This window comes from Onychostruthus taczanowskii, unplaced genomic scaffold (assembly GCF_017590055.1).
Source record: "Onychostruthus taczanowskii isolate IOZ18803 unplaced genomic scaffold, ASM1759005v1 scaffold23, whole genome shotgun sequence".
Classification (NCBI taxonomy): domain Eukaryota; kingdom Metazoa; phylum Chordata; class Aves; order Passeriformes; family Passeridae; genus Onychostruthus; species Onychostruthus taczanowskii.
In genome coordinates, this window is record NW_024499573.1 from 122,080 (window position 1) to 136,170 (window position 14,091).

Consider the following 14,091-nt stretch of genomic DNA (forward strand, 5'->3'; position numbering starts at 1 on the left):
GGGCGCCTTGTATGGAGCGCGGCCGCCGCAGGGCCCGGCGCCCGCCCCCGCTGCTCGCCCCGACTTTCCCGGCTGCCGGCAGGGAAGACAGGAGCCGGCAGCGATCCGCCCGTCTCCAACTCTGTCGCCTGCTTCCCTCCTCTTCTTCCAGGAGCCGCCACCCCGCCTGCCTCTCTCCTCGTCTTTCTGCTCTGCAATCAGTGGAATAAATCAGGGAAGGACGCGCGCACACACACGCAGAGTAGGATCTGTTACAAAAGTAGCGCCGATGGCGGCGGATCGGATGAAGCTGGAGCTGCTGCTGGAGTAGAAGAGAGTGGAGTATCTCTCGCTCGCTCTCTTCTCTGTTTCGCCTCTTCTCCCACTCCACCCACAGATCTCCATCGTTTTTTCTCCTCCTCCTCCTCCCCACCCTCGGCCGCGCTCCCGCTTTTCCGCGCATCTCTGGGCTGCGCCTCCTGCGAGGGGGCGGGTGGGGGGAGCGGAGGAGGCTTTAAAGAACCACGGCCCCCCCCGCACCGCCACACACGATAATTGAATTTATTATTATTGCCGGCTCGCCGACTTGGGGAAGGGGGATCGATCTTCGATCAGGAAGATGGCTGCTGGCTGGCTGCTGCTCTTTAGTCTGACACTTTTCCACTCCGTGGTGATGAACCACTCCTCGGAGGGACCCTTCCCCTCGGCCACCACGTAAGTCCCAGCGGGGTCCGCGGGTCCGGGGCGGGGGCACGGCCGGGGCGGGGGCGCTCCTCGGCGCCAGGGACAGCGACAACACAAAGGGAAATCAAGTTACAGCGTGCGGAAAGTGAAGATCGGGAAAAAAAAAAAATGTAGGTTTTCGGCAGCTTTTGCTTAGAAGAGTCAGGGTAGCTGAAGGTCCCGCCCGGGCGGTCGCCGGGAGGGGGAAGCTCCGGTGACGGCCGGCGGCGGGACTTTTGAGGTAAAGGCTTCGCCTAGGAATCCCGCTCCGGAGCGGCTCCCAGATATACCCCGTCAGGTCATCCTTGTCGACAAGAAAGTTTCGAGTTACACAGGGTCCGCCCCTTCCTCCCACAGAGGTTATTCCAGCCTGGACGGAGTTTCAACACTGTTTACAAAAAAACCTGAAAACTTTGGCAATTTGGTCAAAATCCACAGGGAAGGCGGATTTCGTTGCCTTTCCGCGGCCGGCATGGGAAGCGGGGCAGACGGGCATGGCTGGGAGCTCCGAGCCCGAGCTCCGGCTCCCTCCTGCCTGGCCGGGCTCCAGCGCACCCGCGGGGGCTCGGGGCTGCGGTGGGTCCGCGGGGGCGCAGCGTGGGTCCCGCCGGAGGGGCTTTCGCACGCGTAAAGCCACACAGCTGGAGAAGTGTTTTCTTCAGCCTTGGCCTTGCAGATCGTTACTTCTCAGAAATATCTTCGCGAGAGCTGAAGGATGCTCGCGGTGCACGCAGCTCGGTGCTTTGCCTGGCCCTGAGATGGGAATCTTTAAAGCGCTTCAGAATTATTAGCATGAAAGTGTTGCCCAGAGCAGTGCAAAGATCAAAAAATAATGATGCAGTAAAAGAAAGGCAAAAGGAAGCCAATACATATTGAAGATTCGCCTACAGATAGGAAAAAAAAAATCCACGACAAAGCACTATGTGATCGTGTTTTCTTTCTTTTTCTTCTCTCTCACCTCATTATTTTTATATTCTTTTTGTTTGGTTGGTTTTTTGAAGCACTTTCCTTAGTCCCCGAATCTGGGTTAAAGCTACCAGTAGGTAACTTTTAAGTGGATGACTCACTTTAAAGCATTTTACATAAGAAAAACAGTGCTAATGGTAGTCTTTCCTTATTGTTTAACACTGGGTAGAATTTATTGGTGTCGTTCATCCTGGGCAAAGGATGGGTTGCAGTAATTACCAGCAATGCATTTTCACCAATTAGTAGTGCTGGTAGGTTGTTATAATTGGATTCAGTTCTGAGTATCGGTTCCATTATGAAAAGCTCAAAGGGATGCTCGCACTGTTAAATGGAAGGAATACAGAGATAAGATGCTAAGATACACCTAATATCTTCTAAGTTGAATAACTACAATCTCCCACTGTAGGGAAAACTATCTTTTAAAACATTCTCGTGTTGCAGTGGATAAAGATGTGCCATGTAGAAGCAAATGTAGCAAAATACAGACCCAGGACCTTTTAATTCATTGTTTTCTTGTGTTCTCCCGTATTTCTGGTTTTTTGAGCTCTGATATTTACGATTTCTCACTGAGCTGATCATGTTATCATACACAACTAATTACAATTTATCTTCTATGTGGATTTTTTTGGGTTTAAAAGAGAAAGAAAAAATAGAACCCAGTGAAATTAAAAGAAAATAATAAAAAGATTATATATATTTTCAAATAGAAGTCCAGATTGCTTTTTTAACATAAGAATATGTGATATTCTTTTAAAACTGGTTTTGTCTCCCCATCTATTTCTGCTAATTTCCTTCCGAATGTACCTTTATTGACAGTCATGATAATAGAAATTGACAACAGTGAAACATATAACTATAATTATAACTGTACCTATGATAAAGTAATTCAGAATATGTTAATCATCAACATTTCCATGTTCTGCACAATCTACTTGTTTGCTCTTCTTTTATTTTCTCATTGTTATTCCACTGAAATATTGCAGAAACAATCTGTAGAGACTGTGCATCCTTCTCAGTACTGTTTCCCCTTTGAAATGGCATCAAAGTGCAAGCAAGGCTTAGTTTGTTTAGAAGGCAGCACACAACAGGTTGATGCAGGGAGAGCTGCTTAGCAAAAAGTAATGATGTAACAGGTGAAGGAGAAAATTTTTCTATTCTTTTTTAAGACTTGACAGCAGTGTTTCACTTCTTATTAAAAATTACAAATGGGGAAGAACAAAGAGAAGTGATGCAAATGCTCTTAATGTAAAATATATTATATATTAAGAGTATTAAAAATAGGAATTAAAAAAAAACATGGGAGAGGAGAATAAAGGAAAGAAAGGATATGAATAATTGAAGAACTGGAGGTTTGCTGATATTATGTTCTCAGCTACCTGCTTTCTCCCCATTATTTTCAGTCTGTTTTTTCTCTCAGTGAAAAAGTTCATCTGAGGAAGCAGGATTTCCTAGCTGTTGTGTGAAAAATGTGCATATTCAGGGCTGTAGAGTGTATGGTTTCTTCAACAACACATTATTGTACAATCACTTTTCATTCAGTCATCTGTTTCTTCTGCATTAATAAATATTTTAACATGTGCTTTTTCTAAAACATTCAGAAGTCACTATCAAGAATATAATAACATAGAAGCATGTAGTATTCTTCGCAAGAAATGCTGAAGGTTTATGCAATGCCTGTGTGATAGAATCTCAGTAATTTGATTAATTTTAATTCTTGGATAAGATAAAAAGGCCCTGATGTGTTTACAAAGCAAAATATAGAGAATTTCATGTGCAGGTTTGTGTTGTATGAAATGGTAGCATTAATTTTTCATTGAAAATCTGAGCAGGTCATATTGCATTCGTTGCTTCCAGTGTTGAAATATTTCGCTGCAAATATTGAAGTCTGTCCTTTAATAAACTATTGAAGTACAGTAGTAATTGTGTCTTGATCTGAGCCATAAGGCTTAGCTGCTGATTGATGCATATTGCATTCCATTTAAATGTATCATATTAATTGTGTCATGTGTTTGGGATATGTTTGTTGGTGCAAGATACCATGGTCATACTTTTAACACAGCAACTCCAAGTCCTTTAATTACACCTGCAACAGAGCAGATATTTTGCACTTAGATGAGAATATTGTATATAGTACTCCTGGCGCTATTACCACTACTGCTATCACAGTATGCAAAGCACTTCTTTTTTGTAGCCACATGTATTTATATATTTATTATCTGTACAGACTACAGAAGAAACATACTGTTAAATATACAAGGTTTGTATGTTGCCTGATAATGATAGCAGAGGACTCAGTTTATTTCTCTTCTTTTCTTTATACTGTATGAAGACAGATAATCTTAAGTATATCTTGTAGTTCCTGAGTATCCTTTTGGCACAGCATGTGTTGATATTGTTACTGATAGTGAGTAATGTACTACATAAAGATACACATTCTCCTTTCTGATAATAAACCTGTTTGTACTGATTAAAAAAAAAAAAGAAAAATCCCAAACTTAGTATATTTTAATTTTTATAAAGCTACAAATGATGCCTTTCAAAATCAATGGGACTGTTTCTGTAATTACTGCATCTCTGTGGATATATATTAATGTATTTTCTTTTTATCCCCCCTCTAATTTTCCTCTGTCATTCCTTTTCTCTCTTTACTTTATCTTTTAATATTTTTTCCTCCTCAGTCATTTGTTCTGTATGTATGTATTACATAAATTATTAAATTCAGGACAGATCTGCCACTTACATGAATTGGTGTAAAACATTGGTGGATAAAGATAATATAAAGATAAAAATAGTATACCTATGAACATACACCTATATGTATGCAGACAGGACATTTTTAGAAGAGAAGTTGTGTATTCCCAGTTTTTAGTTGCATGAATCATCTTTACTGTTTTGGTGTCATTAGGACAACTCAGGGAAGTCTATATGAGTCATATGAATTGGGGCTTGCACAACTGGGACATTCTTATTTTTGGCTTCCTCACATGGACCTAACAAGTGTAGGTCCTGCTGAGAGTGTGGCTGGGCTTGGTCTCAGCATCACTTTCTGTGTGGCGCCAGTGACCAAAGGTAGATAGATGACATTTACGTTGTTTTCTTTTCACCTGTTTCTACTGTCAGACTTGGGGATTTTGAGACCTCTCATATGCATAAAATCCCATTTATAGCTTATAGTCTGTGATAGAAGAATGCCAGTTTAGCTGCTGATGTTAATTAGAAAAGACTGCTGTATTAATGGATTATAAAATATCGGGCTCTTTCTCATTAGAAATTTGGTTTTTTTTTTTCTCAACCTACTTAAAAATATTCACTATTAGGAAAAAAATAAAGTACTGGAGTATAAGTGAATTGGAAAGAGAGCCAAAAGATGTAATCTACTTAGAATCAGGGAAGTGCAATATCACCTCTTAATGTTTTCTCAGCACATGTCTAAAGGCTGAGCATTATGCAAGATGCTTAAACCCACTGATATTTTAAAGAGTGTTGTTCCAATCCATTATTCTAGTGGAAACTTACTTAGAATAAGTGTGAAACAGCTTGTTGATTGGTGGTGTTTATTTTGGTGTTTTGGTGGGATTTTTTTGATTGTGTGGTGTTTTTTTTTTTTTTGGTTTTTTTTTTTGTTTTGTTTTTGTTTTGTTTTGTTTTTCATTTTTTAATGTCCTTGTAAATATGGTGATGATAAATGCAAATTATTTGGATCCACAAAGGATTTTTCTGTTTTACATATTTTATGATGTAAATTGTGAATGGGCAATTTCTTTGTTTGTTTCCCTCCTAGGTATTTATGCTGGAGCCTCAGAATGAACAAATTCTATAGATTTACATTTTATTAAGTATGAAAATTCAGCTGAAAACATCAAAATAGATACTAATCATAAAAGATGAAATTTCATTGAAATAAATCAGCTTTATAGAGGTTCTTGCCATCTTTCATTTTGCAGTGATGCTATTTTCAGAACTGCATTGCTCATACCCTGCAAAATGATTTTATCCAAGAATTCAGCTGCTAGAAAGAGAGCTGGAGCTTGGCAGCACATTAGCCTGAAATGTATTCATTGTTAAATAGAAGGCCTGTTGTACAGATCTTAAAAATATTTATCTAGCAGAACACTTTAAATTGATGGAAGCATGGTCAAATTCTTAGTGCTTTAATGTTTTGTAACAAAGAAACAACCCAGACTGGTTGCCCACTGGCAACTGACATTGTTGTCCCTTGATCCTTTCTTGCCTTCTGCGAGAATCCTGTATCCAAGGTAGTGTTATCTTCTAGACCAATATTTGACTTAAACTTCTGTGAGATAGGGATTGCAGTTTAGAAGCATTTTAGTAGAGAAAAATGACTCATTCTCTGTGTTGCTGACCATAGTAGAAGTAGGATTGAGCCCCAGACTGTTCTGTGCTTCTTTGAAGCAGTGCCTGGGCTTTTGATCCCCGGTGCTCAAGCTGCATGTTGTGTTTAGAGTGCTCATAAAGACCTTTGTGGCAAAAGGTGATATTTTTGCTGGCAGAAAATTTTGTTTACTAGTGCCTTGTTAACAAATTTCCTCTAACAGAAGGAAAAAAAACCACCAGAAAACAACCCTGTAATAAAATTAGTGGACCATAGCTACAAGTTGGTAAAGACAGACCATTATTAATTTACATCTTTTACAGATGCTGAATCAGACTTCTTGATAGAAAGAATGACAACTCAGTGTCCTTAATGTCCTGGTAAAAAAAAAAAAAAAAGAAAAGTAGAGCTAGCACCTGGAAAATGCACAGAAAATAAGAAGCACAAAGCAATAACTGCATTTCTGCCCCCAGCCCTGGGCTGTGCCTGTGTGTTCTGTCTTAGATCAGCTTTTTCATTCCCCTACAGCTGCTGCAAGACAGGTATCCATGAATACTTAAATGATTTGCATTTGAGATTACAGTTCTGATTTACCTCTCTTGCAGAATCTATTAAAGAGCCTGATCCCACTCAAGTTTCCTCAAACATGCTTAGGGCAATTCTCTGTTCTGTAGGATGAGACCAAGAGCTGAGTTTTGCATCAGTTGTGCCACAGCTTATTGTAGCAAATTGGTCATTGTTTTTAGGGGGAGTTGTGATTCTTCCTTCCCTCCTGATTTCCAGTAGTAAGGTGAACTGGATTGAGTACTGTTTGCAGAATATGATTTTTATGTTACACAGTACCTTGTGATGCACACAGTAGTGCTATGAAAATACATAACCCTGATAGTGAAATTACTGTCAACTACACTTCTACTTCAGTAATGTTCATGGGTTGTATATTCTCAATTTAGGGCCAGACTGTGCTGCTTCTACCCTGGAATGAAGAAGTTCCATTGATCCTCTCAGAGAAGTCTGTGCAAGAGTGAAGATTTTCAAAATATACTTCAGCACTTTTTAATAGCTAAAATTAATGGCATGTGCCTGCAGCTATTCAGCTCAGGAGGGATTTTTCTTTTCCTTCTCCACTGCTTTCCAAACTATTTGTTGACCTACTCTGCTTCTAAGCAAACTCAGTGTTTCACACCTTCCTTCCTTTCCTCCTTCCTTCCAGACTTAGTAAGTTTTCAGGGTGAAATGTAAAATAGACTCTTTTACAGCCACCCTGTGACAAGGTATGGCTCACTGTTTGAGAATGTTACACTAATGATGGCAGGGAGAGGACCCTGGTTTTTGCTTATGTCCATCCTTACAGCACCTTTCTCTGCCTGCCAACAGCAAACTGATGACAAAGAGTGAATTTCTGTTCCTTCTATCATTTTTTCCTATTTATTTACAAAGTTTCTAACAAGTTTATGAAAATGATTGACATTATTTTGCATCAACAAATCAGCAAGCTTTTGCAGTTAATTACAGTAATTCAAAATCAGACATTTTTTTTTAATCTGAGGCAGGCCTGAAATAACCACAGAATGTGAATGTGAAGTTGTAGTATTGCTGACTATTATAAAAAGTGATTTATTGGATTTTCACCCTCTTTAAATTACATTCTCACTCCCTCTCATTGAGAGCTGGGTGGGGTAAGAACTCTAGTCTGATTTTGTAACAGATATTCTACATAGTGATTTAAGATTTTTTCTTTTTTGAAATTTCCTTTGTTTCTCCAGGACCATGAATGTTCATTCAGAAACACAGAAAGAAGATTTTTTTTATTAAAATGTGTCCTATTGATTATATGAACTAAGAATAATTTTTGCACAGCCTTTATTAGATGTAACATGGAGGTACATACTAGATTAGATTTTTCTCTGCATAAAATGCTTCAGTTGAAATCTGTGAGCAAAGTTTCTCAAATGTATTCATTATAATAAAATCTGATTCATTTTTGCCCTGATTTGAGAAGTAAGTAAGAACGCAAAGGAGTTGCTGAGTCCACAGTCTAGTTTTTGCAGCAATCAGATGATAAATTATATGTGAATTATTTAAAAGAGAAAAGCTAGACTTGATTCATACAAACAATATTTGAACTGAAATGTTCCTATTTTCATGCAGGTTCCCACTAGATTGGTCTCAAAGCTTAAAATGTTCCCCAGTGATGTCTCTCCCACCCTTATTTTTACTCAGATTTTTATTATATTTTGATAGCATGGACTAAATATTCTTCCAGGTAGGCATAAAAATAAGGTTACAAAAGATCTGTGGCTAAGGGTGGTGGCAATATTAAAACCTAAATCAAGTCATGCCACTGTTCTAAATTGTCACTATTAATATTGTGCTGCATTTTTCTTTATACACTAAGGTAGTCTTAAACAAGCCAGTAAAAGGCAAGTTTTCTTCATTCTTGAAATGAGCAGAAATTGGCCACACTAGGTATATGTTGACTCTTGATTAGAAATTCCAACCTTTTTCATTGGAGGGAACTGAGTCATGGGAGCTGTTCTGTCAAAGATTATTGAAGTGAAACGTTTTGCAGTCTGAAATGGATGAATTGTGTTATCAACACTGCAGGAAGGAGAAAAGTAATGAAAAAGAGATGACAGGAAGTATCAATTACAAAATTAGTGTTCTTATTATTCCTTCCCTGAGTCTTACAGGTCACTCCTGCACATGTAAATGCAATGTCCCATGAGACCAGTCAAAATGGTGAGGGATAAGTACAGCAGTCCACTAAAAGGCAACTTTTAATTAATGATATTCTGATGTGGACTAGTGTTGAGAAAAATGGTTTATTTTGTAAATGGTTAATGAAGCCTCACAGTAACCATTTTGCCCAGTGTGGATTGGGGTAGTCGATTTGGTAGAAGTCTTGTAGATCCTAAATACAGCCTTATACTGGGAAGCAATGCTCTTTGCTTGGGGAATGCTCTGCCCTGAAAACTCTGTTTTGTGAGTTTAATCCAGAAATTTCGTGGTTTCTCATGCAGATGTTAATGCAGAAGTTCCCTTTTTTTTGCGGTATATGGCAATTTTCTTGCAGCTGATTTAAGTAGAATAAAATATAATACACAATATACTATTCAATTGTAAGTAGAGTAGTTTCTGCAGAACTTACTGAAAATCCATTTTTTCTGTTAACCTCGCTTGTAATTTTAATATTTTTAGGTATGGGTGTACCAAGTTGTTTAGATTTTTTTTCAAAGATGGGTCAAAGTGAAGAATGATCCATGTAATGACGGAAACTGAGTGTATTGAGCAATGAACCTTCTTGCACCCTCATCTTCTGTTGAAAGAATCCCGTGTTAGATTGATTAGTTGGGTCTGTGTAGGTTGGTTAGCTGTGTGTGTGTTTCTTAATAAAGGAAGTATTTCTGGATCTGACCCTTTTCTTAAAGATTAATTCAGTGGCACCAATTTTGGAAAAAAAGACAAAAAAGAGGCAGTATACATTAATTTATTTAATCACAAATATTATTATTTTTTTCTATGATGTACATCCTGAATTGTGTGTACCATGGCTGAGCTTTTTATCATTAAATGCCTGTCTTTAGTATTATCTGCCTCGCTTTATCTGCCTTGCCTTATTTCTCCAATTTTGTACCTTAGATTTCGATATTAATTTCTCGCAGTAAAGTAGGAAGCTTCAATATCTTACCATTTAGTCAGGCAAGGGTTTATTGTCAAGATTAATTTGTTAGCTAATGCCTTTAAAGCCTTCTGTAGTTGAAATGTGTTGTTAAACTGTTAAGCCTAATTTATTAAGATGTGTGTTTGCTATATTCCCACTTTACCTCAGAAACTTGCCTGGCCAATCCTTCCCTGGATGGGTGATACCTCTGGTTTACCTGGTTCTCAAAGTGATTTTTTAATAGAATCTTTGTAGAAAACTTACCATCATATCTGCTTCTATTGGTAACTTGTGATCTGGAGATCTGGGAGAAGTTAATCCCCACGATTTGTGCTTCTTGGATGTACACAGATTGCAAAACATAAGCTTAACAGCATTTTTAGAAACTAAGAGGAGTCAGCAAAAATCTGCAGACTGTGTGGTGAAGAGAAGCCAGCATGTGACTCATGCCTGCGCCACACGCTCGTTGCGCTCATTGCCACTCCTGCCAATTCCTTTCCCACTCTGGAGAGCTCTGGGAGCTGTGGATCCCGGGATCTTCTGAAATTTGTGCTGTGGATATTTCATAGTTGCAAAAGAGACAATAGTTAGATATAATCCAACAAGGGCTTGTGACGCGAGCTTGTTGAGGTGATCTGTTGCTTCTTTCGCAGCACAGGCTACTGCTGGTTTTATTCCATTTCTAAAATGGAAATGACACCCAAATTGCCATCCTGCTTGGATCAATGTGTTTAATAAAGCAAGATGTCCTGTTTCTATAAGAAAGATGGTAAGAAAAGCACACTTTTTTTTCTAATTTACAGACTAGTAAAGTAAGATGGTCATCAGTAATCACTAATTACCTGACAGTCAACAAAACTCTTAAGATTTAGAGCAGGAGTAACATAGTTTTCCATGCAATTACTTTTGTTTCCATAGCCAGTAGCAGTAGAAGTGTAGTTCTTACCATTTTTGTTATTCACCAAGCCACTTTTGTTCCCTTAGCATCTACTTGATTAGATTTTTTTATCTGTTGTTAACGTCTTTTAGATTATGTGCTAGGCATATGAGCTGGGAGAGAATCACTAATGTGTGCAGGAACATGTATTAAGGAGATTTCACTGTAATATAAACATGGGGAACAGGTTTGTGTAATTGAAGGCAGAATCTGGTCTCTTTTGACTGATTAGAAATACATGAGGGATCTGTGCATGACTAAGAATATGTCTAGGATATACTCTAAATGCCTTTGGAAATGCTTGGGTACCCAATTTCATCCTTCTTTCCACCAGTGTAATTTCAGCATAATGAGTATCGGCCCTGTATCATTTAAATCCTAAGTGCAAGGATGAATCCGCATAAAATAATTTCTGATTAAACACATACAGGTTTCATTGCAACAGAATGAGTCATCACTGTCAAGGCCTGATTGTGAAAATTGCATAAAATAAAATGAGATACATGGTTTTATTAGGCTTTGCAGAGGGGAATAGTAAGATATCCCAGGGAAACCATGTGTGATATCAGATGTGGTCATTTGTCTTCCTTTTAAATGATAAACTCTGACACCCCTTCATTTTCTGTGCCCCAGTGAGCAAGTGTCCATGTGAAAAAGAAGTTCTTAATGTGCTGGAAGGCACTGAAAAATGTTACCCCAGATTAGGAAGAAGTATGATTTTATTAAATAAAAACGTGGAATTGTAAGGAAGAAATACTTTTCTTTTCAAAGTACTGCAACCTGTAGTAATGTGCAGGTTTGCTGTAAGTGGCTTACACAGATGTAATTTTTTGTAGTTTTGTTTTTGGTTTTGTTTTCTTTTTCTTCTTAAGCAATTAGTTCTAGAGCTTAATTTGGAATGGTAGGGATGATAGTTGTAATTTAATTTAACCCCTCATTATGCACAACCGAGTAATTAATTCATCTTTGGGTGTGAAGTCTTGAGTTTTTGGGTAATTGGAATTAAAAACAGTAAGAAATGTGCAGACAAATTTTATATTTGTTTCCAGTGAAACTGGATTTACTCTGAAAGATGATACTGATGCTTTATGGGGACATGAGGTGAAATTCTGCTATGATAGCTGCTTTCCTATTAGAAGCACTTGGCCAGTGTCTTAACTTCTATACATGTTCCTTGTATAGATACACTCTATCAAAATTAGGATTAAAAGCACCCATCACTTCCTAGCATGGCTGGTGAGAGTTTTGGTTAACAAATGACCAGAAAGAATATTGTAGTGGATGGAACAATAATTTGCTTGCAGGTATTTTGCTGATAGCATTTTTACCCTTTCATAAATCCATTTATTGATAGAATAAAGTACTTTTATGGCCTGCAAGGTAGTCTTGGATAAACATGATCAGTTATTCTCCTGTAGGTATCCATGGTTCCACAAACACTTTATGTATTCATTAGTGATGCTTTCAACATTGCAAATACAGGGTAAACATTGATGATTGAGTATTTTGTTCCACACATCTCATTAACTGGGGCTCTATTTCTTTTTAGTGACTAGTGTTCTACTCAACAATTGTCCCATTACTCTCTGTGGGAATAATGTGCTTACAGAATAAAATGAGGATTAATATTTAAAAAAATCCTTTAGAAAAACTTTTTTAAAAGTTTAAAATAAGTTACTCAGTTATAAAGATTAAACACTTGAAAACTAGGAATAGCAAGACAAGAAACTGTCTTAAGCCTTAAATTGTTTTCCTTGTAATATCTTCATTGTGATCCTGTCTTCAGTTACAAAACCAACTGTATTTTTTTTCTTCTGGAAACACCTTTCATTGAGAATATTACTCAAAATGCAAGCCCACTGTAAGAGTGGTGGATTTTGTACATAACTTTGGTAAAGCTGCAAAGGACATACCTTGTCTTTTGTAATGTAAAACTAGTAATAGTTGCCACTACATGGAGAGAGTGTAGGAGCATCTGCCTTTGGGAATTGAAAGTAAACTATTAGCCAAAGCTATTTGCTGAACCTAAAAGCTATGATAGAGATATCCTATTCAAAGAGATATTTTGAGATGTTTGAATTTTTTTTTGTATCATTAGGACCTTGTTTCAGTGCTGAAAGAGAGAGCTCCTGGGCAGGAATTACTTTCTAGCTGGAATTTTTCCTGCAAATTAGCAAACAGAAAGTATCAGCAAGATACCAGGGAAATACTCGCTGTTCTAGTTACCTACATGGTTGAAAAAAAATTAAACATCTTCTGTGTCTAGCTCTGTATTTTAATTGTGCAGTGATTTTTTTTTTTTTTTGAGCAACCATATCCAAATTTAACCAATTTCAGTATTTCACCTGTTAGATTTCTTGTGTACCAGATCCACATTTCCTACACTGGCACTAAGGGATGTGTGTTTGGCTGGAACTTACTCAAGGCTTTCTTAATGGCCAAAAAGTTCACCTGCAAACCGGAATCAGAAACTGCTTAAAGCAGTTCTTCCTTACTTACAATGAAACCTTCCTACAGTGTCAGCAAAATAATAGATTAAACCATTTTTTTCTTAATAGATCCCCTGCAAAAAACCCCCAAAGATAAAAACACAGCAAAAAAACCCACAAAACTTGCAGTATTTTAAATGTGTTTTACTCCCAAGTTCTTAAACAAATATTTGCTAGGCAAATCCAGGCTGCATGAGGTACACAGTTTTGTTTGTTGCTGTGAAATCGAGTTTCTAATTCAACAGTAATTTAGATAGATTCAGTTTGTGGTTTGTTACTATGTGATTTGACACAGACACACACTCTCCATGCAACATTTCTTTCACCTGGGAAAATTGGATAATGAACTGATGAAGGTTTTCTTGGCTGATAATGCTGTCTGTTTTCAGAGCGTAGCAATTACACAATCTTTTTAGCACTCAATGTCTAAACAAAATCAATATAAAAATAAGGGCTATTTGCAGTGAAGTATCATTATTTTACATTGTTTGGGTACTTCTCTGAGAGTCTGAAATGATATTGAAATGATACAGTAAAGAAAAAAATCTCAGGGGCTTTAAAGCCAGCAATCTAAAGACCACCTGATCTTTCTCTCAGCTCAAGTAATTCACCACTAATTGTCTGCCTCTCTACAAATGTAATACTTATCATTGCTGCTTACCCTTTCTTTTTAGAAGAAAAGCTCAATTCTATGCGTCTCAAATCTGGACTTGATTTGAATTTACACAGTTTCAAAGTTGTAAATTGGACTGGATTAAAGCTTCCAAACTGTTTATTTACAATAATATGACAGCTTTGCGGTCTGTTTCTTTTTTATTCTTACCCAGTTTTCTCCTTCATTGGTGAATTCTTCAAAGGGACATGGAGAATTGCTTGTACAATTGTTTGTAATATGCGGTGTAAGTGCTGTTACATTTCTTTGCTATTACATATCAAAGCAGAATAAAGGGTTGAATTCTTATTGCTGTTAAAATTAGGAAGGTATATTCAGGCTATCAAC

General features: G+C 37.7%; 1 protein-coding gene across 2 annotated transcripts in view; it reads left to right on the plus strand.

The window, feature by feature from the left end:
• Positions 1-578: 578 nt before the first annotated feature.
• Positions 579-14,091, plus strand: part of CACNA2D1 (calcium voltage-gated channel auxiliary subunit alpha2delta 1) — a 362,809-nt gene continuing 349,296 nt past the window's right edge. For both annotated transcript variants that reach the window (XM_041405297.1, XM_041405298.1), the window contains exon 1: positions 579-693. In XM_041405297.1, the coding sequence (XP_041261231.1) occupies positions 599-693 (95 nt within the window). In that variant the 5' untranslated portion in view covers positions 579-598. The remainder of the gene's footprint in view (positions 694-14,091) is intronic.